General features: G+C 38.8%; 3 protein-coding genes across 5 annotated transcripts; all 3 read right to left on the bottom strand.

The window, feature by feature from the left end:
- Positions 1-345: 345 nt before the first annotated feature.
- On the bottom strand, positions 346-1481 carry LOC111467459 (zinc finger protein GIS3-like). Its single transcript, XM_023112363.1, has one exon. The coding sequence runs from the start codon at positions 1175-1177 to the stop codon at positions 545-547; it is 633 nt and encodes a 210-aa protein (XP_022968131.1). The 5' UTR covers positions 1178-1481; the 3' UTR covers positions 346-544.
- Positions 1482-8938: 7457 nt separating this feature from the next.
- Positions 8939-13809, bottom strand: LOC111467453 (chaperone protein dnaJ 15). Of its 3 annotated transcripts, none has more exons than XM_023112355.1 (12): positions 13738-13809; positions 13435-13635; positions 12471-12594; positions 11397-11479; positions 11209-11320; positions 11026-11130; positions 10901-10951; positions 10120-10209; positions 9845-9953; positions 9605-9753; positions 9472-9525; positions 8939-9397 (listed from the first exon to the last, which is right to left on the bottom strand). In XM_023112355.1, exons 2-12 carry the CDS (start codon positions 13563-13565, stop codon positions 9185-9187), a joined length of 1221 nt encoding a protein of 406 aa, XP_022968123.1. In that variant the 5' UTR covers positions 13566-13635; positions 13738-13809; the 3' UTR covers positions 8939-9184. The 3 variants fall into 3 exon arrangements, with proteins under 3 accessions (XP_022968123.1, XP_022968124.1, XP_022968122.1); XM_023112356.1 differs by having other exon boundaries at positions 13712-13803; XM_023112354.1 differs by having other exon boundaries at positions 13435-13798.
- Positions 13810-14967: 1158 nt separating this feature from the next.
- LOC111467448 (probable leucine-rich repeat receptor-like protein kinase At1g68400) lies at positions 14968-17406 on the bottom strand. Its single transcript, XM_023112347.1, has 2 exons — positions 15970-17406; positions 14968-15850 (listed from the first exon to the last, which is right to left on the bottom strand). Exons 1-2 carry the CDS (start codon positions 17300-17302, stop codon positions 15168-15170), a joined length of 2016 nt encoding a protein of 671 aa, XP_022968115.1. The 5' UTR covers positions 17303-17406; the 3' UTR covers positions 14968-15167.
- Between the last annotated feature and the right edge of the window lie 1563 nt (positions 17407-18969).

Genomic DNA, 18969 nt, shown 5'->3' with positions numbered 1-18969 from the left:
ACAAGAATTGGATACTTAGCTCACACTCCCTCTTCCAGTGTTTAAACGAAGATTCTAAACCTACTAATTACATATTTTTGTCGAAAATTAATACCACTAAACCATCATACACAATTTATTTACATTATGTTTTTGGGTTATATATAGTTTTTTTTAATGCTTTTCAGGGGCCCACAACTTTATATATATATATATATAATTTCTGACGTGGAATCATTTTTCGGTGGAAATTGTTTTTTTAATAATAATTTATTTCGTCCTAGTCAATTGTTCAGTCATTGCACACAAAACGATAATTTAATAAATAAAAATAAAATAAAATAATCATCAGACATTTCACATCCCAGGAATGAATAAATGTATTTCAGAGACATAATAGATCTAATAATATAAATATAAATATAAATAAAAAATGTACATAATAATTTCTATTAAGGATTTTCAAAAATTTCTAAAAAAAAAAAAAAGCGTACGATCCAAACACCCGATCCGATTCCGAGTTTCGGCCGAGACGATTTGAAGAGCTCGAAAAGGGGATTCCGATTCATGGCGCCGCCGGCGCTAATCTCAAATGCAAATCCAACCCAATTCCGTCATCAAACCCCGACCCATTTTCCCCCTTCGTAAATCTCTTCAACGACATCCCCTCACCGCCCCGCCCCTGCACTCGAGACCCCACCGTCAATGCCACCGAATTCCCAATTCCACCGCCGTACGACGACCCCATCCCCCCCACCGCCGTTGGAAACACACACCCATGTGACGAAACATGTATAGGCGGCGGCGTCCTCTGCATATAAACCCACGACGACGTTCCAGCACCACCACCGTTAGGTAGCACAAACGTCGGAGGCCGCCCGGCAGCAAGAAGATGCGGCGGAGGAGAAAACGCCGAAATAATCGGATTCCTAATATACGCAACGGCAGCGCTTCGTGTAGCTTGTAATTGGGCACGTTTAAGTTGCTTCCTTTCTTTCTTGTGAGCGTTCTGATGGCCGCCAAGTGCCTGCGAGTTAGCAAACTCCCGACAACAGTATAGACACTCGTATTTCCGGTCACCGGAGGGGGTAAACACGCCGGATTCCGACGACCCAGTTGGAGTTTTGGCTGAATCATCCTCTTCCAACTCTTCTCGAACATCAAAACCAAAAAGTTTTAATTTGGTGAAGGTTGCCATTTTTGAGGTAAAAACAAGAACAAGAGGAGAAATTGAAGGGAAATTGTATGGAGAAAGGGTGGATTGAGTGGATATTTATAAGGGGGACAGGGGAATCTAAGTAAGAATTGATGAGTACAAGGAAGAGAATTGGGGGAAAAAGGAAAAGAAAAAAGAACACATGGGAGTTGGAGTTGGAAGGACAGCACTTGTCTGATGGATCGGCAGCTCTGTCTTTGTTTCTATATTGGTCTTCTCTGTTTGTCTTTTAATGACTATGTTTTCAATACCTAAATGTATTGCCCTTTTGACAATGGGATGAACAAAAAACTCACACTTATTTCCATCCTTTTTCACATTTTCTTATCTTCTTCTAAAAAGTTGGTCCCATTATCAATCTCTCCCAGTATTTTTATACTCACCCGTCTGTCGTTACTTTTGTTCTTTCAAATCATAGTTGATTGAGATATGAGTTCTGTGATCTTACATCGGTTAGAGAGGGAACGGAGCATTCATCATAAGGGTCATAAGGATGTGGAAACTTTTCTCTAGTAGATGCGTTTTAAAACTATGAGGTTGATGACGATATGTAATGAGCTTAAGTGGACAATATTTGTTACCAGTGGGCTTAGGTTACTATAAATGATATATGAGTTAGACACTGAGCGGTATGCCAACGAGGGCACTGGCTCCTAAAGAAGTGGATTGTGAGATTCCATGTCGGTTAGAGGAACGAAGCATTCCTTATGAGGGTGTTGAAACCTCTCTAGTGAAGACACTGGCTCCCAAAGGTGGATTGTGAGACCTCACATCGATTTGAGAGATGAACAAAGCATTCCTTATAAGGTTAACAACAATATATAATGAGCTAAAGTGGACAATATCTACTAGCGGTGGGCTTGAGTTATTATAAATAATATCAGAGTCAGACACGGAGTGGTGTGCCAACGAGGACATTGGCTTCCAAAGGGGTGGATTGTGAGATCCCACATTGGTTAGAGAGAGAAACGAATCATTACTTATAAGGTGTTGAAACCTACCCAGTGAGAACACTTTTGATTATGAATCATTTCTTATAAGGGTGTTGAAACCTCTCCAGTGAGGACACTGGCTCCCAGAGGAGAGGAACAAAGCATTCCTTATAAGAGTGTTGAAACCTCTCCCCATCAGATGTGTTTTAAAATTGTGAGGTTGATGACGATACGTAATGTGCTAAAGCAGACAATATCTGTCAGCGGCGAACTTGAATTGTTACAAAGGTGTTCGAGAGATGTACAACCATAGAGAAGGATCATTTCAGGGCATCAGTCTTTTTGGTCATCGTACTTTTTAGTGTATGTGTGTCAGTCCATGTCACAATCGTCCGTTGGTTTGAGCAATTTTTAGACACAACCAAATTGTTACCGTAAAATTTTGGGTTCGATTGGGTTGGGTCGAGTTGTTCAAATAGTTTATTCCATTTTTTATTTTTAATAAAATTAAAATTTTCATAGCTTTTATTAATATGTCCTATTTAAGTAATGTATATACATGGAATGTGTGTGGCATAGGGAAAGATCCAAGAATACATGTGAAAGTTAGGATAAAAATTAATTTAATTTATATTATATGATATGATTTATGTAATAAATTCGTCCACTAAAGGCATCTTTATTTTTCCTCATTTTATAATGAATTGATTAATTTAAATTAAATGAGGCATATAGTCCAATACAATTCTAATACTTCGCCTAAAACTTTAATTAATTAATGTTCTTTTACCAACCTTCTCTGTAAAAGCCAGTTGAGGAACTCGATGCATTAAAGAACTATAGTCCATTAAAGGGTGAAATAGACATCATTATTCATATATGTTTAATTATTCTTTCTAGTACACGGACTTTTAAACACGGGTTCGGGAGTTGAGAGTGTTTGTAACGTGTAACAGTCCAAGTCCATCGCTAGTAGATATTGTCTGTTTTGGTCCGTATCATTGTCAGCTTCACGGTTTTAAAATACGTCTATTAGGGAGAGATTTCTATACAGTTATAAGAAATGTGAGTTCTCCCTCTCCAACCGATGTGGGATCTCACAATCCGCTCATTCTTGGGTTCCAGCGTCCTCGCTGACACTCCGCTCGATGTCTGGCTCTGATACTATTTGTAATAGCCCAAACACACTGGTAACAGAGATATTGTCCATTTTGGTTAGTTACATATCATCGTCAGTCTCATGATTTTAAAACGCTTCTATTAGGAGAAGTTTCCACACCCTTATAAGAAATGCTCTGATCATCTCTCCAACTTATGTGGATCTCACATAACGCATCGTGCCCTAGGTTCGAATAGAATTTAAAATTTGAATTCAGGACCTGTTGACTTTGATGATTCAGAATCTAGATTCAGCAGCTGTTTGTCCCAACATTCCCTTGCATCCCCTAAGACATGACCATGTTACTTATTTGTCAATTCAGTAAGCTTTGTCCCCACTCACATGCTTTCCAAGAAAATTCTTAGGAGGTCACCCAATATAAAATTACTTTAAACAAAACACGTTTAGCTCTGAAGTTCCTATAATCAAACCATCGAAAAGAAAGATACACATTGTTGGTATATGTAGTTTTCTTTTTAAGCTTGCTCGAGGATCCTATCCTCAGTATAACTTTCATTCAAACGTCGTCACGGTTCATTTATGTATCATTTCTTTAGTCGAGCATCACAATAACTTATCATCTAATTTATTAAGGATCATTCACATTGTAGCACCCTCATTCAATGTGAAATCCCACAATCCCACATTGGTTAGGGAGAGAACGAAACATTCTTTCTAAGGGTGTGAAAACTTTTCTCTAGCAAACACGTTTTAAAGCCTTGAGGCGACCCGAAAGGGAAAACTCAAAAAGAACAATATTTGCTAGCGGTGGGCCTAGACCTTTTCAGTGAAAAGACATATTTTCTCGAACACTCGAGGGCATATTTCCTTGAACATAGCTAACAAGGGTTATGCAACCGATACTATAGATAGCTAGATAGATACACTAGATAGCCATGTTAGGAAAAGGGTTATCTAATCATAGCAATATCTATGCAAGAATCAAAGCATACACACAAAACAAGATCAAGTTTGGTTGATTGTTGGTATGAAGATTAAAGATTGTGTAAAGTCCAACTCCAACATGATTATAAAACTAGGGAGTGGGGGAGGGGTTGATATGAAAATAAACCAAAAGTAAGGGAAAGAAAGAAACAAATAATAGAAGTTTAAGAGTGAGATAGTGTTAAATATGTTAAGTTTGAGGGTATCTTTTCAAAGAAACATAACAAAAGATAGGGTTATATTTGCAAATTCAACAAAGAACAAGGACGAGGGCCCAATTTTTTTTGAGGTTTTGTGAATGAATTATTGTGTATAAGATGTTTGCGTGATTGACGTTAAGACTTATTATTAATTCTTTGCTTTAAGAGAGACAGATCTCTTCGAATCTTACTAACTACGATTGATGTTTGGAAGAGAGAGAAAGAGGAGAGAGAGAAAGAATTAGGTTTTGTTCTTGATTGTTCACAAGTTCTTCCAAAGTCTTGATCATAGCTTCAAACATGGCCCACTTTTGCCTCCAATTCTATGTATTTTTGTGTCAAATTTTGGCATGAAATAGAGAGAGAGTTATCAAATGGGTATTAATTATGTCTAAGCTTAGCTATCAACTTTGCTGTTTGGCACTTTTTATGATATACATGATATCATGGAGGGTGGGGGGAAGGGATCATGTTTGAATTATTCTTTTGCTACTTTAAACCAAAACTACTTTTCTTTATATAAATCTTCCAATGTTGAAGCTAGTAGGTAGTTGATAAGATGGTTTCATTGTCCCACTTCTTTGTTCGTTGTTGGCCTGACCTACCTTGTTTAACTTATTTCTAGTTCCATAGATTTAGGGTTTTAGGTTAGGTCCCACGTTGGTAGGAGAGGGGAACGAGCATTTCTTGTAAGGGTGTGGAAACCTCTCACTAGTAGACGTGTTTTAAAATCATGGGTTGACGGTGATACGTAACGGGCCAAAGCGGACAATATCTGTTAACAGTGGGTTTGGGCTGTTACAAATGGTATTAGAGCCAGATACCGAACGTTGTGTCAACGAAGATGTTGGGCCCTCAAGGGGGTGGATTGTTAGATATCATATCGGTTGGAGAGGGGAACAAAACATTTCTTATAAGGGTGTGAGAACCTCTCCCTAGTAGACGCGTTTTAAAACCGTGAGGCTAACAGCGATACGTAACGGGTCAAAGCGAACAGCGGGGGGCTTGGGCTGTTAAAAATAGTATCGGAGCCAGACATCAGTCATTGTACCATCGAGGACGTTAGGCTCCCAAGAGGTGAATTGTTAGATCTCACATCGGTTAGAGACGAGAACGAAACATTTCTTATACGGGTGTGGGAAACCTCTCCCTAGTAGACGCATTTTAAAACTGTGAGGCTAACGGCGATACGTCATGGGTCAAAGCGAACAACAAGGGGCTTGGGCGATTACAAATTGTATCAGAGCCAGACACCGGTCGTTGTGCCAATGAGGATGTTGGGCTCCCAAGAGGTGAATTATTAGATCCCTCATCGGTTGGAGATGGGAACGAAACATTTCTTATAAGGGTGTGAAAATCTCTCCCTAGTAGACGCATTTTAAAACCGTGAGGCTAACGGCGATACGTAACAGGTCAAAGCTAACAATACCTGTTAGCGGTGGGCTTGGACTGTTACAAATGGTATCAGAGCCAGACACCAGTTATTGTGCTAGCGAGGACGCTGGGCTCCTAAGGGGTGAATTGTTAGATCTCACATCAGATGAAGAGGGGAACGAAGAATTTCTTTAAGGGTGTGGAAACCTCTCCTTAGCGTTCTAGAACCGCGAGGCTAACAACTCTTTTTGTTAAGATAAAGGGTTGTTTCACTTCTAATCATTGTGTAAGACTATCTCTGAGTATTGTATAGATCATAACATTGTTTTACTCAAAAATCACTCGTACTCATCAAAGTTTTCGGGTTCGAGTTTAAGGAAAGAAAGGAAGAGAGAGAGAGAGAAAATGAAGGTATTAATGAATATTTAATAGATGATTCCACAACTATAAGCAACATACTTTGTTTAATTTGGAGGTGGGATATGATGTTCGAAAAAGAAAACCCATAGTTAATTAAAGAATGCAAGTGTCAAAAGATATGTAATTAATTAAGTTTAGCTATGAAATTAACACTAAACAAAAGGGATAATGATTCCAAGTTGAGCACTAAAATTTTCCCATTCATTTAGGTTTGGCATGTGAGGAAGCATCCATGAACTCAACTCAACTCGTTCTTAGATTTCGTGTGTCCAATATTTTCTCGTGTTTTGTCTCCATCTTATCACATCTAGCTAAGTGGGTGCTGACCGTCATCCAACGAATCATACTCGTTTCTTTCTAAGTTAAACCCTAAATCCAGCTCCTATAATTTGATAAATTCTCATAAACAGTCTCTACGATTCTCAAAATGAAACCTTTTTGACGTTTGTTAACGTGTCGATAAAAAAATGAGACTATTATATGATTAAACATAAAATTAAGTTAATGGGTTTCCACCGATCAAATTAATGCACTAAAAAATAATTAACGTTTTCTTAAAAGCTTAATCATAATACTTTTGTTTGCTTTGTTGTTGATTTGTTGTTGATTAAGATGCCAATATGATCATACAAGATTGCCCAAATCACAAGTATGACCCACCATGTTGTGCTTATCAATGAAATTTACCAAATCAATTATTTAAAAGACTAATCCTTTCTTAATCAAAATTAAAACCCCATTAAATTTCTAATCATCTTTAGTTTGTTTCCTTTTTAAAACCCATTAGTTTTGGAAGTGTCTAAATTAAGAAGGAACCCATTATCCAAACAATGTGGGTGACTCATTTTAACCCCTCCATGGTTGCCACGTCACTTTTTTGTTGTAACGTCCCAGATCCACTGCTAGTAGATATTGTTCTCTTTCGGCTTTTCCTTTTGAGTTTCCTCTTCTCAAGGCTTTAAAACGCGTCTACTAATGAAAATTGGTTGGGGAAGAGAACAAAACACCATTTATAAGTGTGTGAAAATTTTCCCCTAGTAGATGCGTTTTAAAGCCGTGAGGGAAAGCCCAAAAAGAAAAGTTCAAAGAGAACAATATCGGCTAACGGGGGTCGTTACATTTTTTTTTTCTAATTATTTTTTAAAATAACCGTTCAATTTAAACCCTAATTCTCATACGTGGGCAGGACCCATTATTTGGAATCGAGGGGTTTAAATTTATTCAAAATGGACCTACCCAGAAGGTAATTTTAAAGTGGCCGATTTTCCCTCTTTTGCAATTAGTTTACTGTTCTAGCTAATTGTCGGTACTTAAGGAATAAGCATTGCTAACTCTGTGCCAGCAACCGTAGTAACACAAAGGATGCAACCATTCGATTAGAACACCCCATATTTCATGACACGTGGAGCAAGACATTTCCTTTCATTGATATCATTATAAGTTTGCACACGAGTCTAACGACACTCAATAAAAGTTCAAGGTTTTCATTCATACAACTCTCGAAGTTTAGAGGGTTAAATTGATATCATTAAAGTCAAACTAGTTTGACGATCTAAGATGAGTGGTCCAAGTGCACACAACCAATAATTATCACCCAATTGAACACGAACCATATCAGAAATAGTCAGTCAAAGCTTAAAAAAGTAAGGCATGGGTGCTTTTTCTCGTAAGCCAATAAGGCAATAAGGTCACCAATGTGAGACAGTTGGGCTTTAAACAGTGCACAGAATGATTTCATGGGAGAATTCTGGTCAGAAAAACCAAGCACATAGACAAGAAATAATGGGAACTCACCAAACATAGAACTCTTCTTAGATTCTGGTCGGATTCGGACAATTTTCCAGTTCTAATTATTGGAACAACTTTGTTTGTTTGTTTGTTTGCATACTACTGTTTCACGCCTGTTCTGTTCTTCAACCTTCATCATTGTCTGATCAGACTTCTGTTTAGGGTACCCTACAAATTCCTATAAACTAAGACCCACTAAAAGTTGGCTGATTTGGCATTACGCGAGTAGATGTTGTTCTCTTTGTATTTTTCCTTTCAAATTTTTCGCCAAAGTTTTTAAAATAAGTCTGTTAGGAAGAGGTTTCCATGCCCTTTTAGGTAAGATTTTGCTTCTCTCTCTAACCGACGTAAGATCTCACAATCCATTCCACTTTGGAACCCAACGTCTTCGTTGGCACTCGTTCCCCTCTCTAATTGATGCGGGATCTCGCAATCCACCACCCTTTAGGGCCCAACGTCTTCGCTGGCACAAAACCCGATGTTTGACTTTCATATCATTTGTAACAGCTCAAACCCGCCGTTAGCAGATATTGTCCTCTTTGAACTTCCACTCAAGGTTTTTAAAGCACATCTACAATAGACAGGTTTCCACACCCTTATAAAGAATGTTTCATTCCTCTTTCCAACCAATGTGGAATCTCACAATCCACTCACCTTAGGAGCCCAGCATCCTCGTTGACACTCATTCTCCTCTCTAATCGATGTGGGATCTCACAATCCACCCCCTTTTGGGGCTCAGTCCTCGCTAGCACATCGCCTAGTGTCGGACTCTAATACCATTTGTATCAGCCCAAGCTCATCACTAGCAAATATTGTTCTCTTTGAGCTTTTCTCAAAGTTTTTAAAACGCGTCTGCTAGAGAGAGGTTTCACGCCCTTATAAAGAATGTTTCGTTCAAACAGCAACAACATAGTATACACTCAAGTTTTCATCACAAACCAAAGAAACAAATTTATTACCACTGATGAAACTGATAGATATAACTCAGCCAGAATGTTTTTGAGAACTGAGCAAGTCACTCAATACAATCATAAACACAATGGCATAAATACACATGTTTTAAAGTGTACCTCTCCTTCAAAATCCCATATTGTAGATACAGCAAACAGTATTATCAGGCAACTCACAACAAACGACGTGGTTCGATGGACTCAAACGTCCCGTTCTGATCTCAACCGAGCTTCTTGTCTGATCTCAGATTTAGATTAAACCATTTCTTCTTGGTAGGCTTTTCCTTCCCATCTGAGCCCCCATCTTCCCCAGAAGTGTAAGCTTTTGAATCATCAACCTTTCCATTACCTAAACCGGTGTCGTTATGGTTTGCTGGTCTGCAGACGGTGAAAGAAGAGTGAACGATATCTCGGTGTTTTAGAAGTTCGTCGACCTGCAGTGTTAAATTTACAATAAAGTCCAGTGCTGTGCAAATAAGACGTATCAGATTGAGTAAAGAATACATACGGATTGTTTTTCCTGAGCGTATCGATTCGTAACTTCTTGAAAGCGTGCAAGTGCCTACAAATATATCGTAACAGTCCAAGCTCACCACTAGCACATATCAATTCGTAACTTCAAGAAAATGCAAGGTCAATACCTTCCTATATTCAATTTCGAATTGGCGTAACTCGTTTCTCTTTGTTAAAATTTGTGCTTCGATTTCTTTAAGCTTCTTTGTTGTTTCTTCATATGACTTCGAACAAATCGCTTCGATTGTGTACGTTGCGGGCTTGAAGAAGTTATCACCTGAACAATCGTCCGAGATGACCGCAAAATATTACGGCAAATACGAGTTTAGATAGCAAATTCAAAGAATGGATGAAAGACAAGTTTATACCATAGACAGCAAATATATGAGTTCCAGCTTTTAGTTCTGAAACCTCACAAGGCTGAAGGCCTTCCAACCTCTTGAAAAAAGCAGCCTCAGGGTCCTTGGCAATGGCCAACTGCATTACCATGCATATTAATCAACCATTACAAGAGAGCAAACTTCTGAACTCTTGTCAGACCGTTCAGTCAGACAACGCCATCCCCGGGCATCATAAATTAGAAAGAGAAGTTGAATGATAACGCGTAGATGATCGAACTACTGAATGTTTAGCATCAACGTACCGCGTTAACGGTTGAATCCATCTTGTATACTTGAAAATGAAGAAAATACATCCCAATAGATGTAACCTTGCCTGTCTTCTCACTATCCTCCTGTTCGTAAAGATACATAACAGTTGTTACAAACATACTAGTCGTTCCTACAAGTACAAGTGGAAATTTGCAACGGCCCAAAACCACCGCTAGCAGATATTGTCCTCTTTGGATTTTTCCTTTCGGGTTTCCCCTTAAGGTTTTTAAAACGAGTCTGCTAGAGAGAGGTTTCCACACCCTTATAAAGAATGCTTCGTTCTCCCAACCGATGTGGGATCTCACAATCCACTCCTTTCGGGTCGTCGCTGGCACTCGTTCCCTTCTCCAATCAATGTGAGATCCCTCAATCCACCCTCCTTCGGGGATCAATGTCCTTGCTGGTACACCGCCTCGTGACCACCCCCCTCCAGGGCTCAACCTCCTTGCTGGCACATCGCCCAGTATCTGATTCTGATACAGTTTGTAACGACCCAAGCTCACCACTAGCAGATATTGTCCTTTTTGGGCTTTCCCTTCCGGGCTTTCCCTCAAGGTTTTAAAACGCGTCTACTAGGGAGAGGTTTCCACACCCTTATGAAGAATACTTCGTTCCCCTCTCCAACTGATGTGGGATCTCTCATTTCCCATGACATGATGCACCCCCTCAAACATCTTTCAGGAAAAATACTATGAAACTATAAGTAAATTGAACAATGAGAACGAGTGCCAGAAAGTGAGACACAGGAGCTTTAAAGACATTAATGCACGGTACCTGTAAGGCTAAACCATAACCCCCATTGGTATCTTGCTCAAAATATAGCAGCTGAAAATTAAAGATACAACTTGTTAGAACTACACAAACATAGAGAGATCACAGGTTAAAGAGAGATAATTGACCTTAAATTTGCTTTGAGCAGTGGAAGTAACTCTGACAACAATGCCTGCTGCAGCTTGTTGTTCATTGATTGTTACACCAAAGAAGTGAGCACACTGTTTATCTACCTGAATTGGAGCATTGCATAAGTGACGGGAATTTAAGGGAAGGAGAAAGCTTTGTCATTATATGAACCAAATAAGCACCTTTCCACTGACTGATGTTCCAATGGGAAGAGGTCTTATGGTCACAGTTCCATTCAGAGCTTCCTCAAGAACAATGGCAGATATTGCAGTCTTAATGGGGACACCCAACTTGCTATCAACAGACAAACTTAGAGATTAGAGAAGGTGACATTGCAGACCAATGGACCTCAAATTTCAAAAAGATATACCTGAATAAAGCAGCAAACATGGTATTGACAGTGCCCAAATTGGACAAGTCAATTTCCATATCTGAGCCTTCCACATCAATAGCCTGGAAAGATGAGGAATTTCATTTGCATTCATTCAAGTCAGCACAAGTTCAGTATCACAGAATTACAAAATGCTTTATCAAATTTCTGAAGAAGAAACGAGTCTGGTAAGTTGATAGCTATCATGTGAGATCCCATATCGGTTGGGGAAGCGAACGAAGCATTCTTTATAAGGGTGTGGAAACTTCTCCCTAGTAGACGTGTTTTAAAAACCTTGAGGGGAAGCCCGAAAGGGAAAGCCCAAAGAGGACAATATCTATTGCGGTGGGCTTGAACCATTGTAAATGGTATCAGAGCTAGACATTGAGCAATGTGTCAACGTGGAGGTTGAGCCTCAAAGGGGGGTGGACTCGAGGTGATGTACTAGCAAGGATGCTAGTCCCCAAAGGAGGGTGGATTGAGGGATCCCACATCGATTGGAGAAGGGAACGAGTGTCAACGAGGACGTTGGGCCTCAAAGGGGGGTGGATTGTGAGATCCCACATCAATTGGGGAGGAGAACGAAGCATTTTTTATAAGAATGTGGAAACCTCTCCCTAGCAGATGCGTTTTAAAAACATTGAACGGAAGCCAGAGAGGGAAAGCCCAAAGAGGACAATATCTACTAGCGGTGGGCTTGAGCTGTTACATAACATTTTGTAGTTGTCACCGTAATACGTGTTTAATATAGATGCCTAAGGTACCCATTTTAGAATCTCGAATAAACGATATTGTAGTTGGAGGCAAATAGAGTGAGTTTAAGCTCGTTTATTATACGAGCTTCTTTTACAACATGTCAACAACAAGTCGAGAGTCGATCGTACTACCTTTTTCATTAATGGTTTCGTTCTTTCCAGATATCATAACGTGAAATTACAAATATGGTGCTCTACTTCTTGATTCAACTATCTAAGAAAAGCAAAGAAACAAAGCTAATAGGAGGATTAGTTTACGCAACCAGCAAACAGTATTCGATCCTAGAAAGAACAAAGGAAGAGATCAAAGGAAAAAAACCTCAAATCCTGCAGTGTCATATTGCCTTCTCTTCTCTGGATCAGATAAAATGTTGTAAGAATAAGCAACCTCCTTGAACAGTTCTGTAGCCTCAGGATTCCCAACATTCTTATCAGGATGATACCTTCCCATCATATGAATTGAAGCAACAAATCAGCAATAAACTACATTAAATGATGTTATTACACTAGAAAATATGGATAGATGTTAATTAATGGCCTCTTCAACCCCATACTAATATCATTACTCACAAGCTCTAGCAACCAACAAACTAAGCTTAATTCTAAGCAGAAGAGGTCAAAAGCAATGAAAAAAGGCCAAAAAATCTACCCATTAGACCTGGGTTATCTGTTAGCTTTGTGTATGCTATGATCAACAATGAAGCCTGAATTTGAGCTTCTCATTCCATATTCAACATTGACAGAGAATCAAAAGAAATGAAAACGTTTCCATTGTTGAGAATTGTTGGGAGAGAGTCCCACGTTGGTTAATTAAGGGGATGATCATGAACTTATAAGCAAGGAATACTAGATATTTTGGGAAATCATGAGAGCTTATACTCAAAGTGGACAATATCATACTATTGTGAAGAATCGTGATTCCTAACAAGGTACTAGAGCTATGCCCTTAACTTAGCAATGTCAATAGAATCCTCAAATGTCGAACAAAGAAGTTAGGACCCTCGAAAGTGTACTTTGTTCGAGAGCTCTAGAGAAAGGAGTTGGACCTCAATTAAGGGGAGGCTGGTCGAGCGCTCCATAGGTTTCCGGGAAGGCTCTACAATGTACTTTGTTCAACGGGAGGATTGTTGAGGGAATGATCATGGTTTTATAAGCAAGGAATACATATCCATCCATACGGGCCTTTTCGGAAACCAAAAACAAAGCCGCGAGAGCTTATGTTCATCGTCGAGAGTCATTCGTGATTCTTAAGAAACATATAAAGAAATCACGATAAAACTTACTTGAGCGCGAGTTTCCTATATGCAGTCTTGATTTCCTGATCTGTAGAATCCCTGGAAACAGACAATACCTCATATGGGTCTCGTCGAAGAGCTGGGGTTGAAGGCCCTTCGGCCTTTGAACTTATCCCCATCTAGGCAAATGCGATGAACGAATCAAACCCACATCGAAAATCGTATAATATCCACATCCATACCCAAAACCTGAAGAAATTCCACCTTTAAAAAGAATCCCACGAATCAATAAAAGGAAAATCCGAAGAAAAACGGTGAAGGTTTCTGGATGTTCCCCCGTCCGTTCTTTACCTCTGTTTTTCGTTGCTTCGCGGCAACCCTTGTTCGAAAAGAAAAGAAAACAGGGAAATGATTTCAAATTTTATGAATTTTAGAAAATTTTCAAAACGGCCCACCGCCTGTAAGTGGTTGTTTAAATAGCTCCTAACAACTTAAAAAAAAAATGGGTCTGTTCATCAAAAGGAAGGCCACACAAAAAGCTCCTCTGTTTTGGTGAAACTTTTAATTATATAACCTAACTTAGATGCTACCATACCATATTCTCAGCAACATACTTAACCAATTTTAACTTCACCTAACGTATGAAGTTTGCACATTAATGGTAGCAGATTAGTTACCATATTAATGGTACCATATTAGTTACGTTACAATAGTTGTTGGATGATGAAAGTCCCACATCGGCTGATTTATAGAATAATCGTTAGTTTATAATCAAATAATACTATCTTCATTGTTATAAACCATAAGTACTTATACTCGAAGTAGATTATGTGTTTTATAGGGAGAGATTTCCACACCTTTATAATAAATGTTTCGTGTAACGATCTCATTAAGGGTCCAATGTCCTCGCTAGCACACCGCCCAATGTCTAGCTCGATACCATTTAGGGTCCAATGTCCTCGCTAGCACACCGCCCAATGTCTAGCTCGATACCATTTGTAACAATTCATTGCCCAAAAAAAATCGTCTACTTAACCTCTAACCAGCTAATTTGCTTGATGAAAATTAAATTTAACTAAACTAAATTAAATGAATTCGAATACAAAATCCATCACGAGATTGTACCTGAATCAAGTTATGAATCAATGATGGAGACCATAGTATATGTTCACACTTTTTTATTACAATTTTGAAAATATTAATTTTTGTTATAGAAATTAAAACGTAATTATTCTCAATTTCATATATATATATAAACGAACATAGTCTAATTTCTTCTAGCGATAAATCAAATCAAATAAATTAGAATGTTCGTGTGGAGTGGCTTCATTCTTGTAGGTCAAGTGTAACAACCCGAGCTCACCGTTAGTAGATATAGTCCGCTCTAACCGGTCATCAGTCTCACAATTTTAAATATTCGGATTAAAGTATATGTTTTAATTAATTATATAATTCTCTCTCTACACAAAATTATTAAATTAATGTTTATTTATTAATAAAAATAGTTTCGAATTATTTTCTTAACAATGAGAATAATACCAACTAATTTTATGATTTAATTAAATTAAATATTCACCAATATTCTCTAGAATCTTCTTTTAAAAACATTTAAATGGAAGATTAAAACACAAATTTCTAAATTGTTATTTTCCTAGAAATAAAAGCAATTTAAAAATAAAAAAACTGAAAAATAAAATAAGAACCAATGAATGTACACACACTAGTACGACTACTCCATGCCCAATAATTTAGAAACAACTACACTTTGATCTCCACGTCGTTTACTGACTACTGGCTCCTCCTCCGTCGCCGCCGCAAGTCCCCTCCGACACCGACGGCGAGTCCGTCACCGAGTCGGAGCCGTCATGGAACGGCGACACCTCCACCCCACGAAGCTCATCGATCATCTTCACCACATGGATCATTTTCGGCCGTTGATCCGGCGAAGCCGAAGTACAAGTCAATGCAATCTGCAGCAGCCCCACCATTTCCTCTTCAATGTCTTTGTATCTCATCAGCTCCAAATCAAAAACCTCCGCCGTCCACTCCTCCCGCACCACTGACTGAACCCACCGCGGCAAATCCAACACGCCGCCGTATCCACCGCCTCCTGGCCCACCATTCTCCACCACAGAAGGACACTTTCCAGTTAACAGCTCGAGAAGTAGAACCCCAAATGAATACACGTCGGATTTCTGCGTCAGTTTCCGACCTTCGCCGCACTCCGGCGCACGGTAGCCGTTGGATCGAGGAGTGGAAGGGGGAGTGAAAAGGGACAGTCCAAAATCGGAAACTCGAGCATTTCCCGATTGATCCAGAAGAATGTTAGTGGATTTCACATTGCCATGAACAAGCCTGAGAAACTTACTGGAGTTGTGAATGAAGGTCAGACCTCTGGCTGCTCCGGCGGCGATCTTTAACCTCGTCGTCCAGTCCAACGGCGTCCGTCCAGGGCCTCTGTTTCCTGTCGAACAGTCAAAAAAACACCACAGGGAAGAACTCTGTTCATTAGAAATCAAATTGAAAAGAAACCCAGAAGAAAAAAGGCATTATAATGACGGATTTTATGCAAAATCACAGTACCATGAAGAAGCCAGAACAGATTGCCATTGGGCATGTAATCATAAACCAAAAGCTTCTCCTCTCTCGCAAAATAGTAAGCTCTCAAGCTTACAATATGTTCATGTTTCAACCTTCCCAGCACCTCCATGTGCTGCTCGAACTCTCGTTTACCTCCGACCTGCGCGTCTTTCAGCCGTTTCACTGCCACGACATTGCCGTCGTCGAGAATCGCTTTGTATGAAGTTCCGAACCCACCTTTTCCGAGCATTTCCGCGGAGGCTCGAAGCAAATCTTCGAGCTCGAACTTCTTGACTCCCTCGAAGAACACCATCCGACCCCTCTCTGTTCCAGCCTGAGCTGGATATGGACTCGACGAGTAAACGATCTTCTCGCTCTCAAGAAGCTTCGGCCCCTTCCTATCTCGGGATTTGTCGGAGGAGTTTCTCCAGAAATAGCAGTAGAGAAGAAGCGAGACTACTGCCAACACCAATACATCGCCGAGAATTATAGCGATTAGCGCCAGAGAACCTATCTTCCCGGTGCCTTTGTGGTGGGTGCTTTCCGGCGCAACTCCGGGAAGCGATGTCGGAGAAGATGAAACTGTTAGATTCCGCGGCGGTGTTATGGGGGACGCAATGGCTCCTTCGGATCCGGGTTCCGTCGGGTTAGTAACTATGCCATTGCAGCTCTGTAGAGGAGATCCACACAAACCCAAGTTCTGGCCGAAACAAGACGCCGGAAACGTCGACAACGATTTAGGGATTTGACCTGAGAGACGGTTCGCTGAAACATTGAAATCCTGAAGATTCGGCAGGTTCAGTTCCAAAACAGGACCAGAAAACCGGTTTTCTTCGAGGCGGAGAGTAAGAAGATGAGACAAACGGTTAACAGAGGCCGGAATCTGTCCGGTGAAGTTATTGTGAGAGAGATCAAGACGGTAGAGACGGACAAGAGACATCAAAGACGCCGGAATAACGCCGGAAAATTGATTATACGAGAGAAACACGAGTTTGAGAGCGGTGAAGTTGGAGAAATCAGGAACGGAACCAGAGAGACGATTCCGCTTAAGGCTCAACACTCGTAACTGAGTCAAACCAGTAAGAGGTGCAAGAGAGCCTGTAAGATCAAGATTCTCAAGAACTAACCTCGAGACTCTGTTTCTGAGGCAAGAGACTCCATTCCAAGCGCACGGGTTCGAAGTAGAGTTCCATGTGGTAAGCCTATTCCCTTCATCAGACGCCACTTTGAACGCCATTAAAGCGTCAAAATCTGAGTTCGAAGAAGCATAAAGATGTGTAAAAGGGAGTAAACAGAGACAAATAGCGAAATGCGACAGTAATGTAGCCGCCGCCATTGTTGCTCTGCAAGAAAACTCTCAGAGAGGGGAAAATGAGAATTGGGAGAGAAAGGGACAAGGGTTTTAGACCTGTAAAGCGAAGAGAGGACGTAAGAAGAAAGGTAACGGAAAGGAAAGTGGCAGTGATGTAATTACTGAAAAATAAAAGGGCAGAATTGTAATATACAACAATAATTTACTATTGACTGAGCCGGACACTTTCAGTGTGAGGAACTGAAAAAGCTTGTAACGTGTACCGTATTAACTGCGAGATAAAAAAAAATATGCCTCAGGGTAACACAACCCCTTCCCAAAAATTTACCGTTGGTTTAATGGAAAGAAGTTACTGGGGGTCAATTTAAATTATAAAAAAAAAAATTATAATTTAATTTTATAATTTGGAGTCGCGTTCGATTAATGTGGGACTTTCATTCAACATATATAAATACGGAATTCTTTTAAATAATTTATTAAAACATTAATAATTTTCATAATTAAAAAACGTATATAAATGTCAAATTTTCAAAGAATTTTTCATTTGAATTTAAAGCGGAGATAATTTTAAACGTCTCAATAAATCACAAAATACATTTATTTCATTTAAAAATTATAAACTATCTAAAATTAGTCAACATGAGTATAGTTCAATTAACATAAATCATATATTATCAACTAACTCAAATATCAAACATTCAAAACTCACGGGATTGTAACTCTATTTTCAAATTAATTTGATGGGTTAGATTAACCCGACAAATAAAATAAAATATATTTTTTATAGTAATAATAATAATAATAGTCTATTATTATTATTATTATTATGAGAGGAGAATGAAGTTGATAGGGCAACGTTGTTAACTGTTACGACCCTAACAGGAAAAAACGGGAAACGGTGACACGTGGAAAATAGTTAATGAGGATTCCATTTCTGGTCGTGAAAATAATTATAATTAATAAATAGACTGCAAAGGAACTTTGTATGCAGCGTGAGAACCACGCTCCACAATCATAAGAAACACGTGATGGTTCGTACACAACACGAGGCTCTGACGCGCGTGCTGGATCTCGGTGTATTTAACACGACGTTTGAGGGTGCTGCAGCACACAAGATTCCACCCTTTCTGTAAGTTTAATGCAAATCCTTCGCCACGTGGGACTTCTTAACTTTATTCTTAATTAATTTAATTAAGATGCATTTAATTAATCCATCTCCTCCCATTAATACTGGAGTATTGTTGGATTAGGTTAATACATTTCTTTTTAAATTAAATTAAATTAAATTATATTTATTAATTAATCAGTGTATATATATATAGTTTATTTATTTATTTATTTATTTATTTATTTATTTATTGTAACAAATGAAAGAAAATGGCAAAGAGTTGAAAGAAGGTCATTTATTAATGTTAATATATTTATTTATTATATATATATATATATATAATATCCAATTGTCATATTATTGTCGTTTTCTATTTTCCACAATTTAAATATAAAAAAATATAATCATTGTAACAGCCTTTTAAGTTGTAATGACTGTATTTATTTATTTATTTATTATTAATTCCTCTAATTATTTACAATACACGCCTTTTAATCCAATGTCAACGGTCAACTATTCATTAATATTTAAATTTAAAAAATAATAATGTACAGAACATTTGGGTTAAGCGTAACCGGTCAAA

The sequence above is a fragment of the Cucurbita maxima genome, unplaced genomic scaffold, assembly GCF_002738345.1.
Source record: "Cucurbita maxima cultivar Rimu unplaced genomic scaffold, Cmax_1.0 Cma_Scf00034, whole genome shotgun sequence".
In the NCBI taxonomy this organism is placed as follows: Eukaryota; Viridiplantae; Streptophyta; class Magnoliopsida; order Cucurbitales; family Cucurbitaceae; genus Cucurbita; species Cucurbita maxima.
The sequence above is the reverse complement of the archived record's forward strand: the minus strand, read 5'-3'. Positions and strand labels throughout refer to the sequence as shown.